This window comes from Boleophthalmus pectinirostris, unplaced genomic scaffold (assembly GCF_026225935.1).
Source record: "Boleophthalmus pectinirostris isolate CB_2022bp ecotype Guang Dong unplaced genomic scaffold, ASM2622593v1 HiC_scaffold_18, whole genome shotgun sequence".
NCBI classification, from domain to species: domain Eukaryota; kingdom Metazoa; phylum Chordata; class Actinopteri; order Gobiiformes; family Gobiidae; genus Boleophthalmus; species Boleophthalmus pectinirostris.
In genome coordinates, this window is record NW_026571133.1 from 28,495,480 (window position 1) to 28,510,125 (window position 14,646).

Below are 14,646 nucleotides of genomic sequence, written 5' to 3' on the forward strand. Positions count from 1 at the left end.
TAAAAAAGAAATTAAACAGATGTGCGTGTTTTCGGGATCATTGATTTCGTCCTTTTAAAGAGCTGTGCAGCAAAAATGAGACCGTTTCAAAATAACTTGTTAACTTCTCTTATATTGTAATTTTACTGTAGGCTAATAAGCTATAGGCCAAATAAGCCAATGGTAAAAATAAATAAATAAATAACAATAATAAAATGCACAATTTTAAATGTATCATGCTTTAATTAAAATATTTTTTTTTTAGAAATTCATATTTACACATTGAATAATATTAATATAAGAAAAAATAGTCACAGTTTTTACCAAACATTTGAACATCAACATGTCAAATTGAACAAATGCATTTCAAGCAGTACTGGTTTTCATTCTCCAATCTCCACTACCCCCAGTACTCCTATGCCTAAAAGTTTCAGTTCTCCATAGGCATTTTTCATTTACATTATATACATATTGCTAACAGATCACGTGAAATTTGGTGAACACCGTATTTTATTAATATTATGGAGACTGTAAACCATAGAAAATGACGACAATTGCCAAATAACAAAAATATGAATGTAAACAAATGTAGGCATAGTTTAATATAAAGTTCTTGCATATTTTTAGAATCCGACAGTGTGTGGCAAACTGGCAATAAAATTCTTTGGTCGTATTACGAAAAACTGAGTTTGCATGTAACCACCATAGACTGTATGGCAACACCATACTCAACAGTAGCCTATAATAAATATACTCAAATACTTTAACATAGATGAGATTTATGTCAACAAATAACCAGACATAGAAATGCAGTGGCTATTTCCTCAGCAGCTTTACATCCTTGGTCCTGTCACATGCCAAATGTTCCAGGTTTGAGTCCTTTGTATTTTAGGCTAATTGGCACAAAGTCAGGCTAAAGATGGTCATAGGCAGCTGTGGACGGAGGGGCTGTGCGTGATGCCGAGCTGTAATAATAAGGCGAACCTACAAACAATAAAAGAATACAGAAAAGGCATTAGGAGGTGATGATGAAGCTGGGTGAGATATAACAGCACAGCAGATGGTTAAGAATACAGTCTGTTTGTCCTACCAGGGGATTGCATTAGACTTAACCTCAGTCAAGAATGAAAAAAAACCAATCATTGCCGCAAAAGACTTTCCATTTCAAATCAAACACTTTAAGATAAGGGGACAACAGGAGCTAGAATTAAAGAACGTAATTACAACTATGATTATTTTATTCAACTGTCCTCAAACTGAAAATAAAATATGATCTTTTGAATGGGAAAAAGTCCTCAAACTGTTGCATGTAACAGGAAACCCAAAGCCATTCATTAACAATTAAAAGCACAAATGAAGTGAAAATATATTATCTCAATGTCTCAATGTTAACCTAATAATAATCATTAGATTAATTTTATTATTACATGAGGTAAAAAAAGAAACAAATGTGTTTGAAGTAAATATAATTTTTGTCTGCAACTCACCCAGTATGCCAGAGTTGGTAAATCTCCAGGCCTCACTATAGGAGGTATATGGAGAATGGCTATAGGACTGGCCCGAGTAGTCAGCACCTGAAAGAAAAAAGAAAAGCCTCTAATGAAATATCAACACCAAAGTTATTACCTTAAACCAGCTCATGTTAAGGGTTACTATTAAAACATAGGCAAAAAAAAAACATCATGACAAGCTTTGTAGTGTTTCAGTCTATGGCCAGCTTTAGCTCATAATTCACCAATGGTTAGTGCAGCCTGTAAACCATTAATCTGTGGTGCAGGTGGGTGGCTCAGGGTAAAATCCCTCGACCCAGTGGTGCGTGCATGTAGCTATAGCCTCTCAGCTTTTTCATGCCCTCAGCCCCTCAAACGGACCTCCTCCAACCCCATCTCACCCTCCCTCTGCCCGGCATTTCCTTCTTTAGCCTAGTTTCACTCTCTTTTAGTTTAGTTTTTTTTTTTTTTTTTGTTACATTTCAATATCTAATTGGTAATTATGTTGGCTGGTATAAATCCCTCCTCCCTACTAGTCTTGTTCCTCTCTTAACTCTCCCTCCCACTGCTATTCCACTCAGTAATTGTGTATCAACGCTTCCTTGCAGTGAGCCCACCAGAAAAATAATAAATCAGAGCCTCTCATTTCGCGCTTCGAAGGGCAGACTTCAAATAAAAAAGGCACACACACACATTTGGCTCACTATACCCGCGAGGACAGGACTTTGCAGCCTCAAGCCCCTTGTATTAAAACAACGCCTCACCATTGTCCTTATCAGTAACATATTATAGATGACTGTACATTGACATCCATACATTGCTGATGTCATGAAATGAATTAAATAAATTCCGACTGATTTATTTGATAAAAATCACAAGCAAATATGGCCTTATACTGTTATCGACTTTATGAAACAAGATGTAAAATAATTTACCAAGCCACACAACTTTCTTTTGAACAATCACAACTTGGCCTTTTCATATTATCCATATTCTGAGCATCCCTTAGCTGTATTCAGGTCAAAGTCTTTAATGCGACAGAAAAACAAGTCAGACACTGAGACTAAACCTCTCCTGTTGTTTCCTTCACAGATTTGATACTCCGTCAGCCTCTCTCTCTCTCTTCTTCTCTCTCTCTCTCTCCTGGGCCCCCCGGTTCCCATGGCGATGTGTGGTCAGAGGTGTCGGGACGATGGGGGTGTGGGCAGCAAGGCGGAACCCCCAGCCTGCACCCCCTGGGCGCAAGTGCAGCACAGCATACACCCACATAAACAGCACCACTATTCAGCACAATGCCAAAGCTACTCATTAACACAGCCAGCCTCCTGTTAATCTACAAACCCCATTTTCATCATCACCAGTTCTTTCCCTTGACTACACCTATCTGGTTTTGTACTTTCATATTTCAGTGTAAATTCATGCTGTTTTGATCCAGCTAATGTTTGTGTTGTGGATTTTTCTTACCCGCTACCATGCTTGTGATGGCAGAAGAAGAGTATCCCGACTGTGCTGGAGATGGGATGTGGGGTGGGTAGCCTGGCAATGTGGAGCTCACCATGTCACGCCCTGAAAAAACAATCAAAACATGTAAAATTAGACTTCCCCTATTATGTGATTTATTATTTTTTTTACTTACTTACTTTACTTATACTGTAGTCAAATTAAAATTAGTTTAAATGATAATTATGCTTGTTTACAAATACATATAAATAAATAAATACATTTTCTGGTATTTCACTGTCTAAATATTATGTAAATTTTGTGTGCTATGGGATAGCAGGGTATAAAGACAACACATAGCATGGCACACCTACACACACGCACACATTGCAGTTTGTGTTATGACCAAAAGCATGGAGGTGATGGATGCTCGCGTTACCTGAGATGATAGACTGGCTGCTGAACTGGCCGTACACAGGTGCATGATGGGAGAAGGAGCTGATGGCATTGGGGAAATGGTTGGAACTGCTGCAGCTGCTGACAGAGACGGGTTTTTGCAGAGCCTGGAGCTCTACATAGGCCAGGTTGGATGGTGTCATGTGAGGGGAGGGGCAGGTGCTTGTCACTTCTGGAGACATCTCTTGTTTTAGGCAGAGCGGCAGTGGCTGTACAGAGTCTGTCACAACCAGCATGCACAAGAGGAGGGGACAATGAAATGTGAAGATATGAGTGGGTGTGACCTTATACAAAACTACAACAAATGAATAGAAAGCATGCAGGGTGCCTCGTATAAACTCACCTGTCACCACTGTGTATCCCTGATGCCCTGCCAGATTGCGACCAAGAGCTGTGCTGGATGTTGACAGGCTGTTCTTTGCCTCCTCTAAAGTACCATTGATAAGTGTCAGCGGATACAAAGTCTGAGGAGATAATGGACCGTAGTTAGGTTCTGATTTAAAAATATAAAATATCTTTGCTTTCGTAGAATACTGGTAAAGTTATAGAGTGTATTACTTGTTCTGTCTTGCTACTTGATGGTGAGTTGAAGGCGTCCGTTGGGTAGTGGTGCCGGTCAAAGCCACAGTCCAAGTGTTGCGATGCTGCTGTGAAATGGTCCAGTCTCATTTGTTTTCTAGGGATGCCCCCGCTACCCTGAGAGTCTACACTGTGCCGACAACTCTCCTGATCACCTGGGACGAATATATATGCATATATTTATTATTTGTTTTCTCAAGGTTCATTAGTTTGTGTTGTAATGATACGACATTTATGGGCTTTATTCTAAACTTAAAATTCAAGATTGTATGTGAGCAGTGACTGTGAACTTCAGTATTTTACTTTTAATTATTAACTGTTATTTCACATTAATAAGTGGAATCTTCTTACTGTCATCGTGGCTCCTCTTGCCCTCTGTACCAGTCTGGGGAATACCCAATAAGCCATTGATGGAGTAGGTGGAGCCCAAAGAGTCCGACTGTGGAGATTCAGGAGGGGTAACTGCTGAACTCGGGACTGTTATAAAAGTGAAACAGATACAGAGGAAGTGTTATGTATAGATCACAGCACAAGGTCAAGGCTTAATCCTACACAACAATAAGCACACTGCCTCTTTAACCCTAATCCTCAACAAGCAGATCATAATACTCAGTGTATCTCACATGTCTGTATTTATAAATGTGTTGGAGAAAACCTACTTAATGTTTGACCTGGGCTCAGGCCTTTTCCATCCAGAGGCAGGTTAAATGGTTGCTGGACCTTGGTGCGAATTATTCTGCAAGAAAAACAAAAGAAAAGGAATGTTTGAGAGAGAACGATGATGTAATTACACAACATTAATAAGTTAATATCCAACTGCCTTTGAGTCGCTCAGCGGTCACATTTCCTACAACAATGACTTTGCCTTTAGTTCTGTGCATTCAGTGTCACAGTTGAATGAGATCAGTCACCTGTTTATGGAGCTCACACTGGGCACAGTGTCACTGTCACACACGCCTTCAGCCAGCAGGCGGTCTCGAATCTCCCAGGCAAACATAGTCGGATTCTGTCTCTTGTACTCTGCAATCTTGTCCACAACCTTTGGAGTGGCCACCTTGGGCTTTGAGCCACCAATCACACCAGGTTTAATGCTACCGGTTTCGTAGTAGCTGCAAAGGTGAACAGATAAACTGAAGTTGAAATTGAAGTCATGTTACACTGGACACTGATTTAAAAACCAAAAATCAAGAATAAAATTATTGGATACAGAAAAATACATGAGAAGCCAGGTGAGACATTCTTACCGTCCAAGGATTTTACTGACACAGCCATGGCTGACCCGGAGCTGGCGGGAGATGTCACAGGGCCGTACTCCCTGGTGGGCCATATCCACTATGCGTTGCCGGATAACCTCCGGAAGTGGACGTCCATTTACAAACATTCCGCCTAGTTGGTTAAGACCCCCATGACCTGGGGGAAGGAGGAGGATGAACAACTATAAATGTCATGGAAAAGACAAAAAACTCAGACCATTGCACAATTGCACTTTACCTGTAATTTAACTTAAAGAAGATGATCTATCAAGTTTTAATCAGAAACTTGAAATTATCTCAACTGGGTCTTTACATGTGTAGTCTAATAATATGTGTTTGCTCCATACTAGTGACGAACTTCAGAGTAATATGTGAGATAGCAAAACTTGTGTTGTATAGTTAAAAGGTAGTTTTATATTTGGTTTTAAATAATTCATAATTTAAAATACAAAAAGATATGCTAATCAAGTTTGATGCTTTTTAGAAAAAAGCTAAGGGAATGCACAATTAGAGCATATTTTTAATAAATAAACATGGTGGTCTATTTCACATTAATTTGAATTTTGGAATAGAATAATTCCAAATGACCTGATGAATATGACCTAAATAGGCATGTGCCAAATGAGTCTAAAAAGTGTTACTACAATAAAGCTTAATTAAAAGGACTCTGTTAAATTTTTTCTAGGCTCCATATTAGGCATATTCTTTGCAGCGTTTATCTTACATAGGCTATTTTTAATATTATTATTTATAAAGGCTATAACCGTTTTTTATGAGGAAGAATTGTGCCGTGCTAAGCCAGTCCCTGCGTGCGTTTAGGCCGGTGTAGTGTATTTACCTCTTCCAGTGTTGCCAGACATTTCCCTGAGTTGCCCGTGGTCCACGTGTGGAAAGAGTGCGTCTTTTCCAATACTCTACAAGTCTTGTGTTTGCATGTGTTTCCCCCGGAGAACACTGACACCAAAACCTGCTAAAATTATAGGGCGTTTGTTAAATTAAAATAGTCTGACGTCTTAATTTGTTTAATGCATACATATTAATTATGGCCATTTAATTGAACTGTATTGCGCACTCCACTTTTTAAGCTAATAAACGAATGTAGTTTTATTGCATCGGTAGTTATTGTTATTATATTGTTTGGTGAGGGGGAAATATAAAGACAATAACCACAACATCAAAGAGGCTATGCCCGGCCTTGCCTTATGGTTTGTGGGAGCCTATTTCACCTGTTAACCCACAGAATTGATGGCACTGATGATACTTGACCTATTGATATTTCCTGACGACTGTAAGCATGACAGCAACATGACATTTTGACATGGTGGGTCTTTAGTTTAATCCAGTAGAATAAGTTTCACACTGTAAGAACGAGGTCCTGCTGCGCATTACGACTTTAATTAACTCCTGTCATATCACACAGCATGTGTGTGGTTTCAACAAGGTTTTTAATGAAGTTAATTGCTAAAAACGTGTCTAGACCTATTGTGGTCAAACGAGTCATAATAACAAAAACTCATGAAAATAAAATGTAGCCTAGCCTGTTTGTTTTGTGTGTTCCTCTAAAATGGACTTCAAAATAGGCTACAGTCATTTTATAAGATGGATTTGACATTGATGGATCACTGCCTTTTACCACACTAACAACAATTTCATGGTTATTAGTGATCAATTAGCTGTTAATTACTAATGCATGTTAGTAAATTTTACCTTTCTTTGGCCCAAAATACAATACAAAAACGTCCTTTACAGAACATATAGTCCTGTTTACTCCAAATTAAACTCTTATCACTGCTTCATAGAAAATAATAACCACCAAGCCCGTAGCTTTCAATTATTTTTAAGGGCAGGTCAATAGATAATTTAACTTTAGTAATGGCGTAAAATTACAGAAATACGTAAATTACGCGTGTTGCGTTACGCACATGATTCGGTTTGACAGTGGTGCAATTTATGAAGTATAGCCTACCTCCATTAGTATATAGCGAATAATTTTGACACATTTTATTAGGCTCCCATTTTCACTGACCTGTTAACATTATGTTTTATTTTGGAGAACTAACGGTCATATAAAACAGCTCTATTGCTACACGCAATCTCAAAAATTCAGGCTCAACAAAAAGCACAAAATTCCTTTCTCACCTTTTAGAAGACAAAGCCACAAAGACCCGCTCGTCCCGCAGATGTTCAGGTATTATCCAAAATTCGAAGCCAGCTCGCCTTGTCAGAGCTCCTCTGTCGCTGTAATGAGTGTTGTGAGAAATGCCAAGACGGGCCAGGCTTTATTCGAATAGCTGTGCGCCTGGGACCATGCTTTGCTGCCATTGGTTGAGATTCAAAAGGGGAGTGGTCTGGAGAAAATGCCCAACTTCAGATAACCCTGGAATAAAATAGAAAATAGTGAGCGTAAATATGTTTCAGCAACACTACACTTGCCAAAGAGTCGACCTGTTTTCGCTTAGGTTAAGCGCATACTTTGTGTCAGCATCAAGGAGACAGATTTTAGGTCTACACCTACTGTGAGCTCTGTTCAAGTCATAAATAAATGTAGGCCTATATCATTAAAAGCTGAAGATATGTTTTTGCTATATTTTCTGTTGTGTTTTATTGTAGTCTATAGCCTATTGTCTAACTCATCATCTAAGTGACGGCCGTGATTTTTGTGATTAAGGCAAAGTGCTAAAATGGGAAAATTTGCCTTTTCTTTATTAATAATCCCATCAAAATGATTTATGATTACTAAGGAAATTACTTGGTAACGGAGCAATGGAATAGTAAAATTACCTCGATTGACTTTTTTCAAAGCTTATAAATTATAACCTATTATTAGCATTCTTTTATGATAAAAAGAAAAGAAACAAATTCCTGCACCAAATGCAAAATAAGTCCCAGACGATTTTTTCAGCGAAAGACAGATTGTTAAAGCTTTCTGAAGAGCTCAGAGCTGCACATAAGCAAACATTGGTCTAAGTCCCTTGTACCAGGTGTAAAAGTTTGTGTTAGCAGGCCCTAAAGTGAATGTGCGCCGGTGCTCACCCGCAGCGTTATGGGCCCTGCACACGCGTGATGTCACACCATGGACTCAGGATCCCCCTGAGTTAAAACGCCGCTAATGTTGTTCTCACTAGTCTGTTAAACAAACACGAGACCTTTAATGACACATTCGTGGCACCGTTTAGTCTGTGCCAACATAAAGCTTAATGTCTAGATTTTTTAGTAAGATTTATTTTATTACATATAAATTTGAAGGACGAAGAAGATGGACAGCATGGATTTGAGTCTAGTGAAAATCCATTAGTTTTTGAAATTTAAACCATCTGAGAAAGAATCACATACAAACGTGAATGAAGCCCTTATTGAATGCGTAAACGGTGTCCTTATCTCATCAGTCACCGATTGAAGTCCATAGCTCTTCATTGACTTCAGAGGCAGCGCGGGACAATGAGCTTAGTGTTTTTAAATAAATATTACTGTAAGGACACTAAAGGGCATCATAACATGAACTGGAAACACAGCAGTACTCTGTGAAGAGGAGAAGATGACATGTACCCGTAGGCAGAAGTGCCACCGCAGAGGTTACCCGGAGTTTAACAAGGGATTAAAAGTCACTGATTGGTATCTAACTCTATGGCACTCTGAATAAAAAAGACGCGTAATTACTGACAACACTGTCACACACCCTGAATATACTAGAAGGCCTACTTGGAAGCAACACAAAAAAGTTTAGTTGACTTTGCGCTCAAGTCCTTTGCGCACAACGTAGCCTACAAGAAATAACACAGGCCTAAAAAAAATCGAATTTGATGAAAAATAACCATGAAATAAATTATTTTAAAGCGACACAACCTTTCTGCGTGTGTTTATGAGACGCAATGTTTTTACAAAACAACTAAAATAGTCATTTATTTGTTTGTTTGTTTTTCAAGAAGAAAAATAAATCAATAATATTGGCAATAAATAAAATACAAATTGGTTTAGGCTACAATTTAGGCTTGTATATTGGCTACTATACTATATATATATATATATATATATATATATATATATATATATATATATATATATATATATATATATATATATATATATATATATATATATATATAATATATATAATGAAATACAGGCAAGGTTTTCTTGCGGTATAACATTAAAATTGTCCTATCTCTTTTATTTTCATCATCATCATATCTTTTGCATATGTAATACATTTGAAAGCGTCAGTATTTTGGCTCGCGTTTGGGTCAGGGTGTGTCTTGTTGACGCTGTCACTGAATTTGTTCCTCCAGCAAAGTTTTTGGCTCTTTGTGGCAGAATGCGCGTGACCTGCGGCGACAGGTGTCCACGAGAGGTCAAAAGTAACACTTCCGAGCTCGGCGATAAGAGAGATGTGCAGACACGTTTGGTTGATTCTTGGGATATTCTCAGTTTGATTCAGATGGGAGCTGTCATTAAGCCAGTTAACCGTGCCTTACGAGATAAAGCATACAGGAAACGGCGGAATGTCTCAGGTAAATGACACAGCAGCCGAGTTCTGCAACCTTCAGTCTCAGATTGTTTGTTCAGATTTTTCGAATTCACATTACAGTTGCTAAATTATGAAAAGAAAATGGATTAGGGTAGAATTAGCACTGGAATACGCGCCTTTCCCCCATTTCTAGAAAGACCATATTTAGTCTTAGACTCATTTTAGGCGGGGGTAAATAGCTCTTCAGTAGCATTTACATTTTAGTTGGTTTAACTGCGCATGAAGTGGTAGGCTATAGAATCCCATTTTTAAACTAGCCTATAGCTTATACAAAACCTAATATGTTATTAAATTGTTAAGTTTGTGTAAGAAAATTACAAACTAAGAAGCCATTCTGCTCGAAGCGTTCTGCAGTTCTGCAGTTCTGCCATTTTGAACTGAGCATTATTTTGGAATTAATATTAAACCCTTCCTCAACAGCTCACAAATGATGATCAATGCCAGAGTGCGGACCAACCTGACCCAAAGTCACAAGTTTTGTATATAAACTTTAGTCATACACAGCAAAAAACAAAAACAAGATGTTTTTAGATTTTAGCCCCATGCTCAACTGTTTTAATATGAGCAGAAAACACACGCTCAAATGTGTTGACCTTTGGTGGATGTGCACACAACAGACTTCTCTCTACTGGCCCCATCTGTGTGCTCTCACTGGATGTACTGTAGCTTAAACTGAAAAACCCTACTTAGTGACAACTTTTATAAATGCATCCAAGCACAAATCTCTCTTTGTGGTCAGCCAGTCGAGATGAGGCAGATAATTAGATCATAATAGCTTCAGAAACAACTTGGTATTGATGTCGCCATTACGCTTTAGATTTTCTCTGCTGTGATGAAGCATGGCTCAGCTGACTAAGTGCAATTTAACTACACCGTAACAGATAGCGTAGTTAATCTTGTATGATTCATATTTGCTCAATGTATGTCACTTTTACAATACTACTAAGTTACATGTGCACTGTAAAAGAGTAATATAAATTTTGATAGATATAAAAATATCAAATTGTATAAACCTGTTCTAAACTCAGTAATAAAACCTTGAGTACAGACGATTAAACTCACCTGCATAATTTTACACCTAGAACCGTAGAAAATGGGACGAAAATCTGAGCTTCAACTAATATAGTAATTGTTAGGGGAAGTATAAATCAGGTTTACAGTTGAAACTGTGAATAGATGTTTTACCAAGCCAGCTGTATCAATACAAATTTTTATCCAATCATTTCCAAATGTACTGGCATCTGAATGTGACAATCAACAAACTGTAAAAGCTGATTGATAATTGATATATTAACATCATAAGCATTATTTGTTTCCTAATCTAAACCATCTGTTGTGAAAACTATACCACTTGTCTAGTTTTGTTGTCTACATATGGGACGTCATGTCAGGGTGCTGTGTGCCCCTGTCCTATATAGTCATGGGGCACACCGCAGCTCTTTGGCTTTTTGATTGGTGGCCACCCCTTTCCCTCCACCATCTGTTTTGGTTTCCTCCATTCTATCATCTTTTTCTTCTCTCCTCATCTTCCTGTGTTTTGTGCACTATCCACCCTCCTCTCAGCCCCGTGTGTGTCTTGGACCAGCCTTGTCCATTGTCTGAGGGGTGCTTCCCATTTCCGCTTTGGTGTTGCCCTCTGACCCTGCACCCCCGTCCCTCCTGCTGGTGTCCCCCATGGAACCCCAAATCTTCTTGTTCTTTCCTAGGCTGACCCCCCCTAAGTTTTTTGGGAAGGTAATAACTGTTGCCAGCAAGTGCTGCACAAAATCCCAGCATGGTTGCTATTGTGAGCTGTACAAAGGCATACAGGCAGTAATGGCCATTAGCTACAGAGGGGCTTAAGCCTGCGAGCCCTGTTTACTTGTGTTTAGCCCACATGCCGTAAAAAAATCTGGTTGTGGAGACATGCACATACCTGCACATGTTTCTTATCTGCATAGTTTTTTGGGATTTTCTTCAACATTTTTATACACAAAGTTATTGGTTTGTCTCTTGTCAAATTATGTGTTCACAAAATATCTTTCCATGTTTCAGCAGACTCTCTTTGGCTTCCATCATAAAGTTTAAAGAATAAGTCAGTTGAATAAGCTCAATTGAATTCAGTTTGGCGATACAGGTCACAAGCTCCCCCACTTACACACACTATAATTGCAGGACACTTTGAGGATCAGAGAGACTGGTCAACCTTGTCTTCATGCCTGTCACTCACACCGCGTCGCCACGGAGACATTCATCAGTCAGTCGGTCAGTGGTTGTTGTAGTGTTTTGTCAGGGATCTGAAGCCAAAGGTCCTCTGATGTCAGGACACAGACAATAAGAATGGATCAAACACATTGCAAACATAGCGAAGGCCTGTTTTTCTGAAACACAGGCTGAATGAGAATGAGATGATCAGTTTCTGTAAGGTGGAGTTTATGTCCTGACTATAATCTTATTTGCTTTTTAAACATGTTTGCAAAAGAAGACTTTTTTAAACTTTAGAATAATGACATCCATGTCAAATATTGTCTTAATTGGACTTAGACCACTATACCAAAAGTACATTGAAATGACACCATTGAAATGACATCATTTTAAATAGCAACTTTTATCTTGAATTGAAATACTATTTTGCCATGATGACTTTATCCATCTACACTTCAATAATGTTAGAATGGATTTATCTTTCAGACCCAATTTTAAGACAGGAAATAGCAAATTTGTGAATGTTAGAGAACTTCAGTGGTCTTTACCAGTTGAGCACCAATTGATACATCATTGTTTAAAATGTTTAAAAAATGTTTAAATTTTAATTTGGTGATTTGATTTGATAAGCAAAGGAGGAGTGAACGTTAGCCACACACACATGTATATTATTTGTAATGAAGTGCTGCTCATTTGAACATATTTTACTGTCTGTGGTGTCAGACAGACAATAAACAGGAGAGAAATATTAAGAGTGTAATGCCGGCAGGCGTTATAAGAAGTGGAAGCACTGATGGTTTGACGATTATAGATAGCTGTGGGTAATAGTAGTGTAATTAGGCCTTTACTGTGGTGTAATTCTCCGTCAAGCACATTGTCAATATCTTGGTTGATGAGGGTGAGAGTGAGATTGGAGCCAGTGACCCGGGCCAAGCGCTCTGATGATGGGCCTCTCCCGCACAGGCTGTAATGCACTGATGCTGTGATATTTGCTGTTGTCACAGTGTTGATCTAAGCTGACATTATGCAGCATGGGCCTGATCGCTGTTTGTTTGGCTGTTACATTTGTCATGTGTGGGAGAGCAAACGAGGGATCAGGAGGACTGAGGGGAGCAGGGAGCGTGGGAGGGGTGCCAGGTGAAAGGGAGATTGGGATATGGGTGTATGTGCTCATCTCTTGTGTGTCAGTCGAGGATCTGCTCGTGTGGAAGCAGATCTTTTCCCTCAGTGACTCTATTAATTTACCTCATTTATCTTAACCAGCCCCCCTCCTCCCCCCAGTAAATACTCGAGACCTCAACCTGCGTGTGTGGGAGTGTGCACGGCGACAAGAGCAGCTCTCAAATGTGTATGTGTGTGTGTGCAAGGGAATAAAAACACAGCAGCTCTCCTTTCTATTCCCAGAGGACAAATCCGTGGCGGAAAAACTCATTTTCCTGCAAATAGTTTGTCAGCCAAGCTAGGAGGAGTCATAAATTATCACAGACGTTAGGTGAAGGAGGGCGAGAGCAGGAGAGGAAAGCCCTCTCTCTTTCTCTGTGTGGATGTCTCAAACACAGCCCTTTGGTTTGAACTCTTCTCCTGCTTCTATTTACCTCGAACTTGTTCCTCCATTCAGCACCCTTCAGCTTTGACCATCTACCAGCAATTCACATTTTTCAGCAAACTTTAGTTTTTTAGCAATTTCAACATTAGTTTTTTAGATACATAAAAAATATGTGGTAAAGCCCTTAAGACAAGTATTAACACAAAAAGTAAAAAAAAAAAGTTTAAATATTTGATATAGAACTGAAACATTTATTGAAATTGTTTCCAAATTAGAATTCTAATATACACAAAACTACTTTTTGTGAGCTTAGCATTCTCTCTTATATTAGTGTTTAAGTGATGAGATAAACCAATACTGATAGAAAATTTACTTTTTATATGCATGTTCCTGATTGTCCTCACTTCTTGCTTCAGTCTGCTGTAGACTGTACAGTGTACTGCTCTGACACACAAACACACACTCACACACATTGGGGAAATGTGGCTGCCCCTACAACTCAAGTGTGACTCCCCATTCCAAATGATAAATTGATGGCCAGAAAAATGGATTTGTTTTCAACTAGTAACACATCAAAGAAATAATAATTCTGTGCGGGGAAGAGTGGCGGGCGAATGATGAATGGCCTGGACAGCTGGATCACAACAGAGCTGCACAGAGTGAGAGGAGAGAGGAGTAAAGTGTAAAATCAACACGCAAACAAAACTCACATAGACAGCTCAAATATGTGTGCTTGTTCACTAACACACACATGATTCTTAATGCTGGATGTCACTACATGTAAATGATATGAGGACACCTTACACATTTATAACAACGGCATAAACAGACAAAAAGTTTCACCAACTCTATAGTAAATAATGAATACACAATTTTTTTAAAACATCTATAAATTATATTGCGTTACAAACACAATATTTTACGTAACTAAAATCCAAATTTATACCTAAATTATGATATAACCAAGTTACGCCACTTCCCCATAAGGCTACCTGGAATCCAAATAATAAAGCATGAAAACCAAACCACTGTGCACTTTCCTATTTATAAAATATTGTCATGTAATTTGATAGTGTTGGTAAAAGAAACAATATTATAGCAGTTTTAATCAACAATACACAGACCAGGCAAATCCATGGGGGAATGAGAAAACACATGTTCTTGTATTTATTGAGGATCGTTTATATATTTCTT

General features: G+C 38.5%; 1 protein-coding gene across 1 annotated transcript; it reads right to left on the reverse strand.

Annotated features, from left to right (window-relative positions):
- Positions 1-471: 471 nt before the first annotated feature.
- On the reverse strand, positions 472-7,438 carry pax8 (paired box 8). The gene is made up of 12 exons (XM_020925152.2): positions 7,337-7,438; positions 6,036-6,167; positions 5,189-5,354; positions 4,856-5,053; positions 4,604-4,680; positions 4,296-4,421; positions 3,924-4,099; positions 3,709-3,829; positions 3,349-3,585; positions 2,934-3,035; positions 1,467-1,553; positions 472-963 (listed from the first exon to the last, which is right to left on the reverse strand). Exons 2-12 carry the CDS (start codon positions 6,055-6,057, stop codon positions 893-895), a joined length of 1,383 nt encoding a protein of 460 aa, XP_020780811.1. The 5' UTR covers positions 6,058-6,167; positions 7,337-7,438; the 3' UTR covers positions 472-892.
- Between the last annotated feature and the right edge of the window lie 7,208 nt (positions 7,439-14,646).